General features: G+C 44.5%; 1 protein-coding gene across 1 annotated transcript; it reads right to left on the bottom strand.

Annotated features, from left to right (window-relative positions):
• Window positions 1-14,197: 14,197 nt before the first annotated feature.
• On the bottom strand, window positions 14,198-16,063 carry H1-10 (H1.10 linker histone). Its single transcript, XM_074283703.1, has one exon. It carries the CDS (start codon window positions 15,813-15,815, stop codon window positions 15,144-15,146), a length of 672 nt encoding a protein of 223 aa, XP_074139804.1. The 5' UTR covers window positions 15,816-16,063; the 3' UTR covers window positions 14,198-15,143.
• Window positions 16,064-16,671: the final 608 nt, after the last annotated feature.

Raw genomic sequence — 16,671 nt, forward strand, 5'->3', positions numbered from 1 at the left:
ACACTTCCCCCCCCTAAAAAAAACCCTGCTTTTGGGGAGCTCCCCATATTTCCTATTGGTGGGTGGAATCTGTATTTATTTATTAACTTGTACGGGCGGAGTCACTTTAATTGGTGGGGGGTGGGGCGGGGATGTGCTCTGACTTTGTCCTTTTGGTTCCCAAAATAAACAGCTCTACGGTGGCGTCACCGCTACCCTCCCTTCCTCCGTGCTCTGCCTCGGTGTTTCCTTTCTAGAAGCTGGCGGTCAGGCGGGAGAGGACCCGGAGGGGGAGGGGGGGTGACAGCTCCCTGGGCTTTGGGGGGGCACTGGCTGTGCCTGCGGATCGGGCCAGGGCTCGGGAAAGAAGGCTCATTCTGCTGTCCTTTCTCCTCTCCTGCCTCTGTCACTGAGGTTTCCCCTCCGGGGTTGTGTGAGGAGCCATAGAGAGAGGCAGGCCCAGATCATGGGTACCGGGCAGACTGAGATGTCAGGCATCTGAGTGCTTGGAAAGACCGGTGACTAGCGGGTCTGGACCCCGGCCTTGCTCCTTACTTCCCATAATCCTCCAGGCTTTGAAATCTAGAACTGGAAAGGACCTTAGGTCGGTAGAGCCGTGGCAAAGAGCCCTGGCCACTGCGTCCGGTTGGATTTTGGCTCTGCTGCAGCGAGGACCTTGGACAGGTACCTTCCCTCGTGGACCAAACTGATTCCTCTTCAGCAGAGCCAGAGGTTACACGATCTCTGTCGATTTAATTTAGATAGGAAAAGGCTGGGACCTGATATTGGGACAGTCAGCCCAGTTTTCACAGAGCTGGGAAAGTTCTTTTCTCCAGGAGTGGCAAACTAAGTTAAGAAGGGGCTGAGGGTTGTGGTGGTCTGGAACAAATGCAGGCAACAAGTCAAGATAGCAGAGTGGCCCAAGAGAGAGCCACGGACCTGGCCTCAGGAAGACCCCAGTTTAAAGGTGGCCAGATGTTTGGTCCTGGACAAATCTCTCAATTGCTATTAGTCTCAGTTTCCTCATCTGTAAAATGGAGGTAATAATCGCTCTGACCTCTCTTTGGGTTCTCGGGAAGAAAAAATGAGATCCTCTTTGTAAAGCACTTTGCACAACTAAAAGTGCTAAAGAAATGCTAGCTATGATTATCCTCCTGTTCTTTTGCTTCTTGGACTGCCAAGGTCCACTCTCCCTACCCTCTAGCTCTTCCAAAACTGAAACCCTCAGAAACAACCAAACTCTTACCTCCCGTTCTTCAGCAGGGTTCTGGGAAATGAAGCTGTTCCAGTTGAAATTCAATAAATATTTATTTATTAAGCACATTCTGTATGCAGAACAGTAATGCAGATTCTGGGGACTAGAGTCAAACAGAGTTTGGAAAAAGAGGCAGATTCCTATTTTCTGGTACTTACAGACTCAATAAAAGATCTAAGGCAGACTAAACTACATGAGATAGAGAAGTCCAGAGTATGAAGTGAGGTGTAGATAGGGAAAGGATTTCAAGGATGGCTTCCTGAGGATGTGTCATTGGAATTGGGCTTTCAAAGGACTTAAGTTTTCTGTTGTCATTATCTATTATTAACTACTCAAATATAATTTGTTTCCTCTATGATCCTACTTATTCATTTTATGCATTTAAAAACTTTATTCTGAGAAAGGGGTCCATGATACAAAGGTGAGGACCCTCTGTTTTAAAGAAAAAATAGGTACTCGGGGGAGGTTTAGGGAGGCTGTGAAAAATTTGGAGAGCAGTCTTAGCAAAGGCAAGGGGACCTGAAGTGGAGGTGGGGGGTAATCTCATTTGACTGGGCTCTTTGTGTGTGAAGGGTGTATTAATATGTCAGCCTGTAGAAAACCTGGAATTTCATGCAAGCTTTGGGCTAAATGATCTCTGGAGTCCCTTTCAGCTCACATTCTATAGACATCAGCTTTAGAGTTTTTACAGAAAAATAACATGAGATATTATGGGGTCAAGGGGGGAATGGTTGTTTAACTATTGGAAGATTCCTGAAAAGCATCTGGTGGGATTTCAAGAATTATTTTAGGAATATTACCATAAAGTCCATAAAGGTGCCAGCCATGTTACCCTCTCACTCCCTCCTCCTACCTAATTAATGAGGACAGAGTTCAGGTGTAGGAACCTCTTTATTTCCCAAACAGCCCAACTGGTTGCCCTGCCCTACTTCCATGTCTTTGCACAGTTCCTGTAGTATCTCTTTGCTGCCATATCTTGGAATCTTTAACTGCTGTCATCTCCTTCTTTCAGTTGTTAGGATCGCCCCCTCTATCACTTGACATTTATATATCTACTTATGTTTGAACCTATGGTAGCCCTTCACTAGAATTTAAACTCATAAAGGGCAGGGACCATTCCTCATTTCGTACTTCAATCCTCATTGCCTAGCACTGTTCCTGACCACATAGTAGGCATTTCGTAAAGATGTGTTAATTGACTCATGGAACTCTGTGCTCCCCAGTTTTTTTCATTTTTCATTCTATATTCTCTTTGTGTACAAATCTTACCTCTTTACTAGACTTATTTCCTTATGGATGGATTTTTTCACCTTTTGTGCTCCCCATTCCCAATAGAGCATCTTAGCAGATTTTTAATGTTTGTTGAATGTCACTGAAAGGATGAAAGTCTATAAAATCTGAAGTTTTCATGAGAAGAGGAAGGCAGCTGTAGAAACCAGTTGGCTGATCAGGGAGCTCTCTAATGAGCTTATTTTAGGATATAAGGGAAATGTAAACAAGAATAGCTTTTTTTTTTTTTTAATGGCATATGAGAATAGTATTTAAAAGTCTAAAGCAAATAATTCAATTAAAGAAATATTCATTAAATGCCTACTGTTTGCAAAGCACTGAGGATGCAAAAACCCAAAGTAAACATTTTGTGCCCTCATGGGGGCTATATGGCAGGAAGATGAATAACATAGGAGGCAACCTGTACATAGATATCTTCATGCAAAATACATACTAAATAAATTTTAAAATGTTAAGACAAGAAGGGCTCTTCTCTAGCTATGTTGAGCAAGAAGAACAACAGACCCATTTGCTTGGGACAGATGGTGTAATAGAATGTTTGTTGAGCAAGTGAACATATGAAGAGAGAAAATAGACCTACTTAACTGCTATTCTTCTGGCTCCTCCAGAGAAGAGAATGATTTTCCATCTGAAAAGGCTTTGTACTGGTAGAATGTAAGGCATTTAGGGCAAAGACTCTTCATTTTTCTTTTCATTTCCCCAGCCACCTAGCCCAGTGCCTAAAATATATGGGTTCTTAAAGAGGGATGGAATGGAGACCCTCCAAAAAGATGAGAAAATAATTGTAATTCACATTGATATAGTATTTACATTTACAAGGTGCTTTTCTTTTAAATGAGAAGAAACTGAGGAATGGAGAGATTGCAATTTGCCCATGGTCACATGGTTAACAATTAGTAAATTGGGAACTCAGATCTTCACTTCTGACTCCTAGATTAAGGTTCATTAATTTCCTATGCCCATCTTTCTCCCTACACATGTAAGAAAGCACCTAGCTATAAATGTCTAATCCTTGTCCAATCACATTACAGAGTACTGAAGAATCATTGTCAGGAATCTTGGAGAGAATAAGAGATGGTAAAAGGTTAACACTTACATATCCTCATTTAATTTCTCAAGGGGAGCAAAGGATTGGATTCTAGAAGCACACTAATTTTGCATCTATCTTTGGGGAGAGAAGAAGAGGGTATGAGGTAGTTTAATGCACTGTTGATGAAATTGTAAGGTGGTCCAACTGTTCTAGAAAATAATTTAGAACCATAGCCCAAAGTCACTAACTGTATATCCTTTGACCCAATGATATCACTATTAGGCTTATGTGCCCCAAAAGATCAACAGAAGAGAGAAAGGAAATATTTGAAGTAAGTGTCCATCAACTGGGGAATGGCTGAACAATTGTGGTATATTCCAGTAATGGAATTATCATTGTGCTGAAGAAATGACAAGAGGCACAGATTCAAAGAAACTTGGGAGGAGCTGGATGAACTGATAAAAAGATAATTTGTCAGAACCAAGAGATCAATTTCTACAATGGCTACAAAGGAAAACCGGTCAATGCAATGACCCACCTTGTTTCCAGAACATGGAGGAGGAAGCCTTCTCACTTCCTGGAAGATAGGTGATGAATTCTAGGTGCAGTTTAAGACCTTCATCCTCTAACATAGTCAATATTAGATTTGTTTTTTGTGGTTCTATGTAATTGTTATTAGACGGTGTCTTTTATTTGAAGTTGAATAAAGCAAGGGAGTGATTGTGATTCTGAAAAAGAAAAAAAATGAATTATTAAAAATAGACACTATAAAGTTCAGAAGCAGACAGTCCAAACTCTCGCCAAGCAGTCTGCTCCACTTTTGGGAAAAGCTCTACTTGTTAGAGGGGCAGAGTGGCAATGTCCACAGTTTGGACTGGAAGATTTCTAAGGATCACTCTCGGCTCTAAGGTGCAATCATTCCATGGTTTCCGATGGCTTTTTGGCACCTTTTTCTGTTTTCTGGGTTCTTTCAAGTCCTTCCAGAACTTACTTCCCAGGCAGCCTAATACTTGAAGCATGGGACCCGAATTTGAGTCTTGGCTCTACTACATAATATTCGTGTAACCTTGTCTATTCACTATTTTTTTTTTTTTTAGGTAAATGAGGGATCCCTTTCCCCTCTAAGTCTTCAATGCTGTGATCTGATCACTGGGAGATTCAATTAAGAAAAAAATATGTTGCTATGTATTAAGTACCCAGGGCATACAATCCCTCTTGTCTTTGAAGCGCTTACAGCCTATTAAGGTAGGGAAGACTCAGGGTTCCCTTTGGTTTTGAGAAGCAAATCATCTCTGTCTTTGGCGGCTCCAAAGAACTTTAGGTCATACTGGAGAAAAAGGCAGTAGTTCATGTTGCAGACAAAACTAGCACAAGAGATCTTGGGGATTTTTACTCCTTGTCCCCCAGGCTTCCCCTTTGTAGCTGCCTCCACTTTATTCTTATTTATCTTGTTTGTACACAGTAGCTTGCTTGTTGTTGTACTCCCCCAATAGATTACAAGCCCCTCAAAAGGAGGTAAACTTGTTGTATTCCCAGGGCTTATAGGCCAGGGCCTGGCACAATGTGGGTACTTGATGAGTGTGGATTGTGGAAGAACATTTGTTATATTAAGCCTGTCATTCAGCAAGAGTTTTTACTGAGGCACTAACTCTATGCAAAAGGACTGGGTTAAGATTAAATGTGACAGGATCCCTGTCTTAACAAAACGCAACCTGGAAAGCTGGAATATCTTCAAATTACCTATATCATGAAGAGTATTATATGTATAAGAGATAAAATCCAAGTGCTGTGCAAGGTTATTGGGCTGGGGTGGGGAATAAGGGATGGTTACTGAATGAGGGGGTAGTGGAGTGTTTCATGAAGGACATGGGAGTTGGACCTGCAAGGGGAGATAGCATTTGAAAAGGCGTCAATTACAATAACCAGAAAACCTCATGAGCAAAATTAATGAAGGCACAAAGTCTGCAAGAAGAACAAGAGGGAGGGCATGATGTGTTATAAGCTAGCGTAGGGTGGTGAGAGGTTGCTGAGAGCTTTAAATCTTAGGGTAAGGAGTTTATATTTTATAGGTAAGCCATTGAATCATTGTGACTCTAGAAGTGACATTCATCCATTCAATAAGCATTTATTAAATACCAGTGTGGAAAATGACTAGAATCAATCGGGGAATGGCTGAATAAGTTATGGTATATGAAAGTAATGGAATATTATTGTTCTATTAAAATGATGAATAAGCTGGAAAGATTACATGAACTGATATTGAGTTAAATAAGCAGAATTGTACACAGTAACAGCAAGACTGCAATGATCAACTACGAAAGACTTGGTTCTTCTTGATGCTTCGGTTATCCAAGGCAATCCCAATAAACTTTGAATAGAAAACACCATCTGTATCTAGAAAGAGATCTATGGAGATTGAATGTTCGAGGGAGGTTTTGTTTTTTTTTTTGTTTGTTTTTTTTTTTGGTCCTGTTGTGGTTTTTCCCTTTTGTTCAGATTTTTTCACCCAACATGATTCATAAAGAAACGTGTATTTTAAAAGTTAATATACATGTATAACCAGAAAAATAGATAAAACAATTAAATAAAAATAAAATACCCAATGTGCCAGACCCTGTACTAAGAGATACAAAACCAAAATCATATTGTGTGCAAATATAGATAAACCTAGTAATATAATGGAAGGATGAACTGGAATGGGAGAGAGAATTTTTGGTTTGTAAGAATTGCAAGGAAATAATAGCCTATAGGAAGATAAGGTCAAAATGGGTTCATGGATTTAGACATTAAAGGTTGATTCTATAAACAAATTAGGAGAACAACAGGTAGTTTCTCAGATCTGTGAAGAAGGAAGGAATTTGTGGCCAAAGAAGAATTAGAGAACCTTATGAAATACAAAATGAATAATATTGATATTAAATTTAAAACATTTTTGCACAAACAAAATTAATGCAGCCAAAATTAGATAAGAAGCAGAAAATAGATGGGGGTAGGAGGGAAGGGTAGAAAGGGAGGAAATTTTATATCTAAAGTTTCTAATAAAGGCCTCATTTCTAAATACAGAGAATTAACTCAAATTTATAATAATACAAGCCATTTTTCAATTGATAAATGGTCAGAGGATATGAACAATTTTCAGATGAAGAAATCAAAGCCATTTCTAGTCATGAAAAAATGCTCTAATTTGCTATTAGAGAAATTAAGACAACTTTGAGATACCATTTCACATGTCTCACATTGGCTCAGATGACAGAAAAAGATAATGATAAATATTGGAGGGAATGTGGGAAAACTGAAATACTAATACATTGTTGGTAGAGTTGTGAAATGATCCTACCATTCTGGAGAGCAATTTGGAACTATGCCCAAAGAATTATCAAGCTGTGCACATCCTTTGACCCAGCAGTATTTATACTGGGCTTATATCCCAAAAAGATCTTAAAGGAGGGAAAGGGACCCACATGTGCAAAAATGTTTGTGGCAGCCCTTTTTGTAGTGACAAGGAACTGGAAACTGAGTGGAAGCCCATCAATTGGAGAAAGGCTGAATAAATTATAGTATATGAATGTTATGGAATATTATTGTTCTGTAAGAAATGACCAACAGGATTATTTCGGAGTCCTGGAGAGACCTACATGAACTGATGCTGAGTGAAATGAGCAGAACAAAGAAAATATTATAAACACAATAACAAGATAATGTGATGATCAACTGTGATGGATGTGACTTTTCTGAATAATGTGGGGATTCAAGGAAATTCCAGTAGATTTAGGATGCCAAATGCTATCCACATCTGAGAGAGATCTATGGATACTTAATATGGATCAAAGCATAGTATTTTCACCTTTTTGTTTGCTTTTTCCCATTTTTGGTCTTTTTTTCTTGCACAACATGACAAATATGGAAATATGTTTAAAAGAATTTTATATATTTAGTCTATATCAGTTTGCTTGCTGTCTTGGGAGTAAGGAAAGGAGAAAAAAATTGGTACACAAAAATCTTACAAAAATGAATGTTGAAAACTATGTTTATATGTATTTGGGAAAATAATAGTACTGAGGAGAACAACAACAATAAAAAAGACTTGGGCTATCCCAGCTCTTACTGACTGGGCAGGCCCCTTACAGAGAAAAATTTCTTCTCCCTCTCACACCCACAATGTTCCCTTATGGGGGATGTACTACTTATAAAGGGATGATACTACTACAGCCCCGCACAAACTATTCCATCTTCTACCCACACCTTGAACTTCTTGCTACCCAAGGATCTAAGATTTCAATCAATCAATAAACATTTATTAAGTGCCTACTAGTCCTAGGCAGGCACTGTGCCTAAAGTAGGGATACAAAAAAGAAGCAAAAGACAGTTTCTACACTCATGGAGCTCAAAGTTCCATATGGGAAACAACAAGGAAACAAATATATATAAAGCAAACTCTGCAGGATAGATAAAAAAATAATCAACAGAGAGAAAGCACAGGAATTAAAGGGGCTTCCTGTATGAGGTGGGAGTTTAGTTGAGACCTAAAGGAAACCAAAAAGGTTAATACTACATTGGATGAGGGAGAGCTTTATAGAGACAGAAGATAATGCAGAGAAAATACCCAGAGATGAGAGATGAAGTGTGTCTTTTACAGCCTGAAGGCCAATGTCACTGGAGATGTGGATGAATAAGGTATAAAAAAAATTGGGAAGGTAGGTGATGGCTAGGCAGTGAAAGGCTTTGAATTCCAAAGAAAGCACTTTATATTTAATTTTGGAAGGAGTCACTAGAACTTACTGAGTAAGATGGATGACATGGTTAGATTGCCCTTCAGGAAGATCTCTTTAGTGGCTGAATGAAGGATGGGTTGGAGTCCAAAGAGGTAGACCCAGGTGGGAGGTGATGAGGGCCTGCATTAGGGAAAGGAGGATGTATTCCGGTGTTGCAGATCTCAGCTAGATACAGGGATGAGATAACTCCTAAGTTGTGAGCCTGAGGGACTGGGAGTATGGTCTTACCTTCTGTAGTAAGAGGAAAGGTGTGTGTAATATGTGTCTGGGGGGATTTAGGTGAATGATAATGAGCTCTCTTCTGGATAGGTTTGTTTTGAGATGCCAGCTGGGCATGTTGGAACTTCTGGACGGCAGTTGGAGGTGGAATATTGGAAGTCACTAGTCAGCATAGTCATTTAACCCATGGAAGCTGCTGAGATCACCAAGTGAAGGTGTACAGAGGGAGAAGAGAAAAGGACCCAGGACAGGAGCCAAGGGACACCTATGGTGTCATCTGGAGGAGGATCCAGCAAGAAGAGTGAGAAGGAGAAATTGGTTTCCACATGGCTAGTGTCTGGTGGGGCTCTGGTCCACATAGAGCCCATTTTTCCTTTCACCTGAACTTGGAGGATCACTGAGGAACAAATGACCTAGCATTCCATCCCTCCTCTCAGACCTTGCTGATGCTTCTCGTTCCTTATTCCATTCCTCAGCTGCTGACTCCCATGACCCTGCATGTATTAAGAAGTGTCCAACTGGCCACCAGATGATAAAATGATTCTCTTTTTGGTAGTAAACCTTCCTCGGTTGCTGGTTTGCCTCAGTGAGACATCTCAAAGCCATTTCCACTAACCATTATAGTGATCAATATTTGACCTTTGTTGCCCATCTAATCTATCTAGCCACATTGTAAATCCTCTTTAGGCCCTATTTATCTTCTTGGCACATTGAAATCCTTATTTTAATGCTGAGTGTCATAAAACCTCCAATCAAAAGAATACCCTCCTCCAAATTTGGTAAGCTTTGCATACTGAGGCTCTTACAGCCTTCTTATATTCTACTTTATATTTACTTTATTTATGTCATCTAGTTAAAACTGTAAACTTCTTCAGGAGAACCTGAGTTCAAATCCAGTCTCAGACATTTAACACTTCCTAGCTGGGCAAGTCACTTAACCCCAACTGCCTCAGCAAAAGAACTAAAGAAAAAGAAAAAAACCTGGATGTTAGGATTACAAGGTGAGAACTCAGGTTGTCTGGACAGTGACAAGGTGAAAACTCAGGTTGACTTGACTCTCTGGCTCAGATCTTTGGTTGGGGCCTTGAAAGGGAGTTTACACCTTAGGAATTCTAAGAGGAGCAAGTTCATTGGTGGAAGTATTTCCCCACGCCCCATTGAGTTCTCACATGTCTATTCTCTGGGAGGATAAAAGAAGGGCAGCATTGGGCCTGGAAGAATCTACTCTGGGATAAGGAGACCAGTCTGATTTGGGGAAGGACAAGAGCTGGAGGAGATTCAGAGCTCCCAAGAAACCTGCGCACAGAGGAAAAGATTTTACAGATCTCCTCCCAGAGAAGGATTATAATTGAGTAGACGACCGGACCCTTACAATTCAAGAACTTTACACCTGTAAACTTCTTGAAGACAGGGACTCTATCTTATTTATCCTTATTTCCAACAATCCTAATATAGATCTTACATATAGTTGTGCTCAATAAAGAGAACAATTATTTATAAAATATAAATTAAATGATTAAATTACATACAAGAGCCTTGAGAAATGAAGTTCTGTCATAAGTCACAATCTATTACCCCTGTTTCAGTGACTCCCCAAGCTGGATTTCTAACCTACTCTTCTGGGCTCCACACCAGAGCCCTTCCAACTACTTGGTGAGCAGTTGAAGTCCAGCCAACACAATAAACTCAATATGTCTAAAACCACAAACATTTATCACCACAGTTTTTATCTATAGAAATTTCACTCTCCTTTTTAAAGCCAAATGTCATTCCCTCCAGAAAGACTTACTTAGTGTTTTAGCAAAAGTACTTACTTTCTTTCTCCTCTGAAACCCAATAGCTTTTGTATCCGTAGGATGACATTTAGCCCATTCTGCCTTCTATTTAGCTATTTCTGGCTCTTCTTTCTCATCTTCCTTGCAAATATCTTGAAGAAAGAGGCAGTTGGTGCACATGTCTCCCTTGTCTTTATATCTGTCAGCATCTAACACAGTATTCCAAATAAAGCTGTTGAATTGAATAACAGCTTCTCCAATAAATAAAATTTCTATTAAGCATTAATCATTGCCTAAAAATGGGGACTGGAAGTCACACAGTGGAGAATGACTCAGATAGAGACAGGGACCCCCAATTCTTACAAAAGGATTCCTGTGGGCTGCATATTGACTTAGAAAATCACATATTATGCCTTGAATTTTCTCCTTGATCATCATAAGATACAAATATAGAATTATGGTGATCATAGAACATGGTACATACCTAATTTAGCATGATGAAAATGTTCAAATCATCTTGATTCTAGAGGTTTTAGTTTTTCCATTTGTGAAATGCTGTATTTTATGTCACACATTGCACCAAACTACCTTGAATTGTCATTGCGTCTTTCAAATGCTATCATTCCTATAATACTGCTTTCAAAAGACAATGCAACCATGCATTTCAACGGCATATTTCTTTGTCAGAAACTCTCCAATCACTAGTAGTTAGCCAAAACAGAGAAAATATACAATTGAATATGAAACAAAAAAGAAAATCACATATTAACATTACCTATGTTCTATTGTATTTTTATTTATTTTATTGGACATTTTTTTCAAAAATATTTTCACTTGGTTCTATCACACTCTGGGAGTGTTGTGGCCTGCAGCTGCCTTTCTGGCACCTCAGATAAAGTGTCTGAGTTTTATATAAGTATCCCCAAAATACTAAAAATAAAATGAGCTAGAAATCTGGGATGTGTGATGAATACTCCATACTTAGCATAACAATTCGCCCATAGTAAGTATAATGAATATGTTTTCATCCATCCATCCATCACATTCTTCTTCTCCCCCCCCCCCCCCAGGCTGGGGTTAAGTGACTTGCCCAGGGTCACATAGCCAGGAAGTGTTAAGGGTCTGAGACCAGATTTGAACTCGGGTCCTCCTGACTTCAGGGCTGGTGCTCTATCCACCATCCATCACATTCTAGAATGTTTTAACAATTGCAGTACAGAACTGTGATGGAATAAAACTACCCCACCACAGGTTAAAGGCCAGTTCTGGTCCTGTTCACATTAATTGGATAGAATTTAGAGAAACACAGGAAGATGCAAATGGAAAAAGCAGAAGCAGAAATGCAATGTACATAATGACAACATAGATATAAATAATGATCAACTAAAACTCAACACTGTGTAATTATAATGGCCAAGTTGGGCCCTAGACTTGAGAGAACACACCTCCTTACCTTCTCCCCTTCAGGACATTACTTATTACTCCCCACCTCTTTCTTTACACACTCTATGGCCAAAATGGCTTTCCTGCCTGTGATTACACACAGCATTTCGTTTTCTCCATGGTTGTAATTCATTTGCTCCTCACCTCTACTTCTTAGAATCCTTCACTTCAAAGCTCAGCTCTCAATTTTTCTAGGTAGCAGTACCTTCCCCTGCCCAAATTACCCAGAATTTTTATGTGTACATGTTGTTTCCCCACAAAGCTTTTCAAGACACTCCAAGGCAGGGATTATTTCCTTGTTATCTTTGGGCTTCCACCAGCTATTGGGCTTGGCACATTTTAGGTATTTTATGTTCATTGGTTTCAAGAGTAAGGGACTGGAATATTGCCTCTATTGCAAATAGAGGCAATTTATTGGTCAGCTTTCTTTTTCTTCTTCACTTTTGTTCCAAGGGAAGACTGGGGGTGGGGAAGGAGGAGAGTTTACAAGATGTCAGGTAGGAAGGTGTATATCTAAAAAGGAATGTGATGTAAAAATCAAAAAAAAAATCAAAAAAAAAATCATAATTAATCTGGGGGAGGAAGAATGAGGGTATTGAATTAAATGAACCCTAAGGTCCCTTCCAGTTCTAAAATCCTAAAACCTGGTTTCTGTCACTCGATAGAAATGGGGGCAGCCTACCTCAAGAAGTGTGAAGAAAGCAGAGGATTATGGGAATCAGACCAAAAAACTGATACTGGTCCAAGCTAGGAAATAGTTTAGGGTGTCTTGTACTTCTAAGGAAAAAAAAAATCTTTCAGATGATTGTCAGCAAGAGCCTAGGTCATATTGCTTACTTTGCCTTCTCTCCCCAACTAGGAATGAAACCTCTGGGATCCACCCGTTGGGCAAATTAAAATTTTCTGGTCGCTCATTTGTTCGCCCACTTCCCCAAAAAACTTGTCCTAAGATCAGGGACATTCACAACGTCTGTAATATTGGAAAGATTGTGGAGGTACTCTAGTCCTGGAGGACAAAATCATCATCCAGACTTTCAAAAAAGGGAAGCAAACCCCAGGACTTTCAATCCTAAAAGATATTGTGAAAGAATCAGCAGGCAGAATTCTAAAAGAGCTCACCAGGACTTCAACAATGACACCTCATGCCAGACTAATTTTTGACAAAACGCCTAAGTTTCTATCAGAGAAATATTACGTAATGTAAGCATTTTTAATTTAAAAAACCCTTCTCTGGTATTCTTGTAGAAAAAGGGTTTGGAACACGAATGTCCAGTTTCGGCGGAGTCTCTGGCCCAGTCACTCGTACAGGTTCTCTAAGGGAAAGCCCCGGGGACTGTGCTCGGCTCCCCGCCAGCCGGCTAACGGTCTTGCTTTTTCCGTAGCTAAGATAAAAGCAGGGCATCCACATCTAATCTGCAGGTGGCAAGGGGGAGGGGCAGCAGGAATAGCTCACTCACTCCGGGAGGGACGGGATTAAAAAAAACCTCTCAGGACAGAGCCAATGTTGGCCGAGATCCGAAGAGGGAGACGAGGTTCGCCAGGACAGCGATTTAGGGGCAGCGTGTTAAGCCACAAATACCACAATAAGCCGTGGGGGTTTTAGGGGACAGAAAGCTCCGTGTCAGTCAAGCTGTGAGCAGCTAATTGGAGGCCGGGCCAGCCGAGGCTCACAAGGAACGGGGACTCCTCAGGGGGAGCAGGATCACTGCAAGACGGGTCCGGCCCCCTTACCGCAGGGAGAAGCTGCGGCCCAAATGGGGGACTAGTATCAGGAAAGCACCGGAGAGGCCCCGCGCGGAAGGGGCCGTGGGAGGGAGAATCCCCGGGCTGCTCCGCCGCTAGCACTTGGGCCGGGGATCTCGCTACCAGGTTGGACTAGCTGGCCAGAGGGGCTTTCATTACTTTTCGCAAATCACTATCACCCGAAACTTATTTTTGCATCAAAGGTTGGGAGCTGAAAAATTGTTAAATGAGTTCAGTCAAGGCATTTTTCACAAAGCTCCCGGCTGCCAATGGGACCATCCAGTACCAGGATGAGGTTCGAGTCAGATGCAGCCCGTTTTTCTGTTCTCACGTATGCTCTGGAAACTGGGGGTGATGGCGACGTGGGCCTTGTCTATTTCAAACAAAACGTTCCTTTTGACAGCTCTCATTCGTGTACAGGAAATTTAAAAGCAGGTTGGCAGTACCCGCAGTCCGGTCCTGCCCCGCCCCGCCCCAGGCAGCGCCCGAGATGCCGTCTCCTCGGCATCCCGACCCAACGAAGGGGAGGGCCAGAACCGGCCGTAGACCGGAGGCCACCTGCTCCCTCCCCATCCCACAAACGGCAAGATCGAGGATCCAGGCGAGGTTAGGGTAGCGAGACCCTCCGCGCTCGCAGAGATGCCCTTCCTCCCCCCTCCCCAACGCGACGGGTAACAGACAGAACCAGTCCAAAGGTTTAAACAATTTATTGAGCCAAAAAAAAAAAAAAAAAATAGAAAAAAGGCCAACGAGGACATGTGAAAGCGCCTTGGGCCCCGATCCGCGGCCCCGAGCGATTGTACATTGCGCACAGAAGGCATCAATTTCCCGCCGGGCCCCGAGTCGCAAGCGGGGAGCCCTGGTCCCCTTCACCCCAGCCCCCAGCAGAGGAGAGGGGCTCGAGCCCGCCTGGGCCCGGCCCAGGAGGAGGGTGGGGCGGCTCCCTCCCGCCCCGCCCCCGCAGCCAACCAGCAGCCTTGCCCGCCCCTCCCCCCACCCTCCCGCGCACGCGGGCTCTAGCAATTGGAGCCCAAGGACCCGTCGCCATGGCGACCGCCCTGTTGCCAATAGCGAGAGCCAATAAGGGCGTCGCCGGGGCTGTTTCAAAATTCTAAAGCAAACAACAAAAAAAAAAATCGCTATAGCAGTCGGGGGCGGGGATCCGAGAAGGCGAAGCAGTGGGAGGGTTAACACTCAAAGGCATCCCGACGCATTCCCCCCGACCCCCGGGGTTCCGACCCAGAACACGGTCCAGGGGCTGGAGGTTGGGCTGCCCTGTAAACAAACAGTACAAAACCTACACAAAGGGTTAAAAAAAAAATTAAAAAAAAAGAACCGTCCCCTCCCCCACCCCACCCCCGAGCCAATTGTTATAAAAATAACCATTTGGGCGTCGGGGCTGCAAGTCGGCGCCTCTCCACCCGATCTCGGGCCGCGGGCGACTCGCTCAGTCCGTGGCGGAGGGAGGTGGGCACTCGGCGGGGGCGGCTGTCACAGCTTGGGTACCGCAGGGTGGGCGGGGGTAAAGACAAGGAGGCAGCCGAGAGGGGGGCGGGGGAGAATGGCCTCCCCGGCCGGGCAGCCCCAGCGCTCCGGACCGTACGGCCCACCCCCTAGCTCCCCGGGCCGCGGCGCGCTCACTTTCTGCCCTTGGGCACCTTGGGCACACTGGGCTTGGCCGACTTCTTCACTTTCTTGCCCCCGGACGCGGACGCCTTCTTGGCCGCTTTCTTGGTCTTGCCTTTGTCCTTCTTGCTGCCGCCGCCGCCCGCGCCCTTCTTGTGGGAGCGCTTCTCGGGCTTCTTGGCCTTGGCCGGCTTCTTGTCGCTGCGCCGCGCCGAGGTGGCCGCCGAGGCCGCCGCCTTCTTGGCCTTGTGGTGAGAGGCGGTCGAGCCCGAGCTCTTCTTGTCGCCGGCGCCGCCGCCCTCCAGCTTCTTCTTGTTGAGCTTGAAGGAGCCGTTGGCACCCGTGCCCTTCACCTGCAGCAGCGTGTCGTTCTGCACCAGGGCCTTGATGGAGTACTTGAGGTAGGTGCGCCCGTTCTGCTGGTCGAACCACGGCACCTTTTTGGCCTCGTTGTAGATCTTGGCCAGCGACGAGCCATTGCGCTCGCCCAGCTTGCGGATCGTCTCCACCACCAGCTGGCTGTACTTGCCCGGCTGGTTCTTCTTCTTGTTGTTCTTCTTCTTCTTGGAGGGCGACAGCGACGAGCCCGCCTTGGCCTTCTTGCTGGCCGGCTTTTTCTCGGGGGAGCCGGGAGCCTCCTCGGCCGGGGTCAGGGGCAGCGCTTCTTCCAGTTCCACGGACATGGTAGCGAGCGGGTTGGTGGCGGGCGGCGCGCGGAAGCCGGGGGGACGGGAGGGGAAAAGGAAAGCGATGGGAGCCTGGCGCTCCGGGGAAGGGGGGCGGCGGGCGCAGAAGGAGCCGGCTTGCAACAGCGCGAGGCCGGGGCCGCTGCTTTTTCTGCCGCTGGGTACCAGGGTTGGGGCTGGGATGAGCCTATGGCGCCGCTCCCACTTTGGTGTCTGAGCGCCGGGATCTAGCAGGGCGGGCTCCTGTGCGCAGCTTATATTGCTCGGCGGCGGACCACGTTGAGAACAACAACAGGCTGGTCCGGGGCCAGCACCAACTTGTGCTTCTTGGTGTCCCTTCTTGGGGCTTTATCTCCCCGGACCGCGCCGCTCGGGACCCGGAGCTGGGAGAAAACCGTTGTGCGGACGGTGCTAGAGCGGGCTGCGCCCGGCTGGGGGCCGCCCGAGTCCGGAAAGAACCCCGAAAAGAGAAATAAAAGGGCACACCCTAAGCTCCGAGAGAGGGAGAGGAGGGGGGCGCCCTGTTTCAGGGTAATTATCATCCCCTCGCATCCTTGTCCCCGGCATCGAAGCCTGGCCTCGGGGAGAGAAGAGTGCACTTCTGAAGGCTGACCCCTCTCCAGGTCCCGGGGGGCTTCAGCGGGGGAATTGCCCCAGGTTTAATTTGTTGTAACTAACACAGTGCACGCCCTCACGTGGTAGGCTAGAGCAACATTAGCTAGCTGAGCTAGAGAAACTTCTAGGGGGGTCTCCTGATCCAGAAGGAATGTGGGTTCTGAAGAAGCAGGGGGGTCGTTCACGGGACCCCTCCCTCCTATCCAGCGGAGCCTGTGCATGTGGAGGCGCGCCGACA

This window comes from Sminthopsis crassicaudata, chromosome 1, assembly GCF_048593235.1.
Source record: "Sminthopsis crassicaudata isolate SCR6 chromosome 1, ASM4859323v1, whole genome shotgun sequence".
In the NCBI taxonomy this organism is placed as follows: Eukaryota; Metazoa; Chordata; class Mammalia; order Dasyuromorphia; family Dasyuridae; genus Sminthopsis; species Sminthopsis crassicaudata.

Coding starts and splice junctions, on each gene's coding strand:
- H1-10 (XM_074283703.1), bottom strand. CDS start 15,815: ATGTCCGTGGAACTGGAAGAAGCGCTGCCCCTGACCCCGGCCGAGGAG.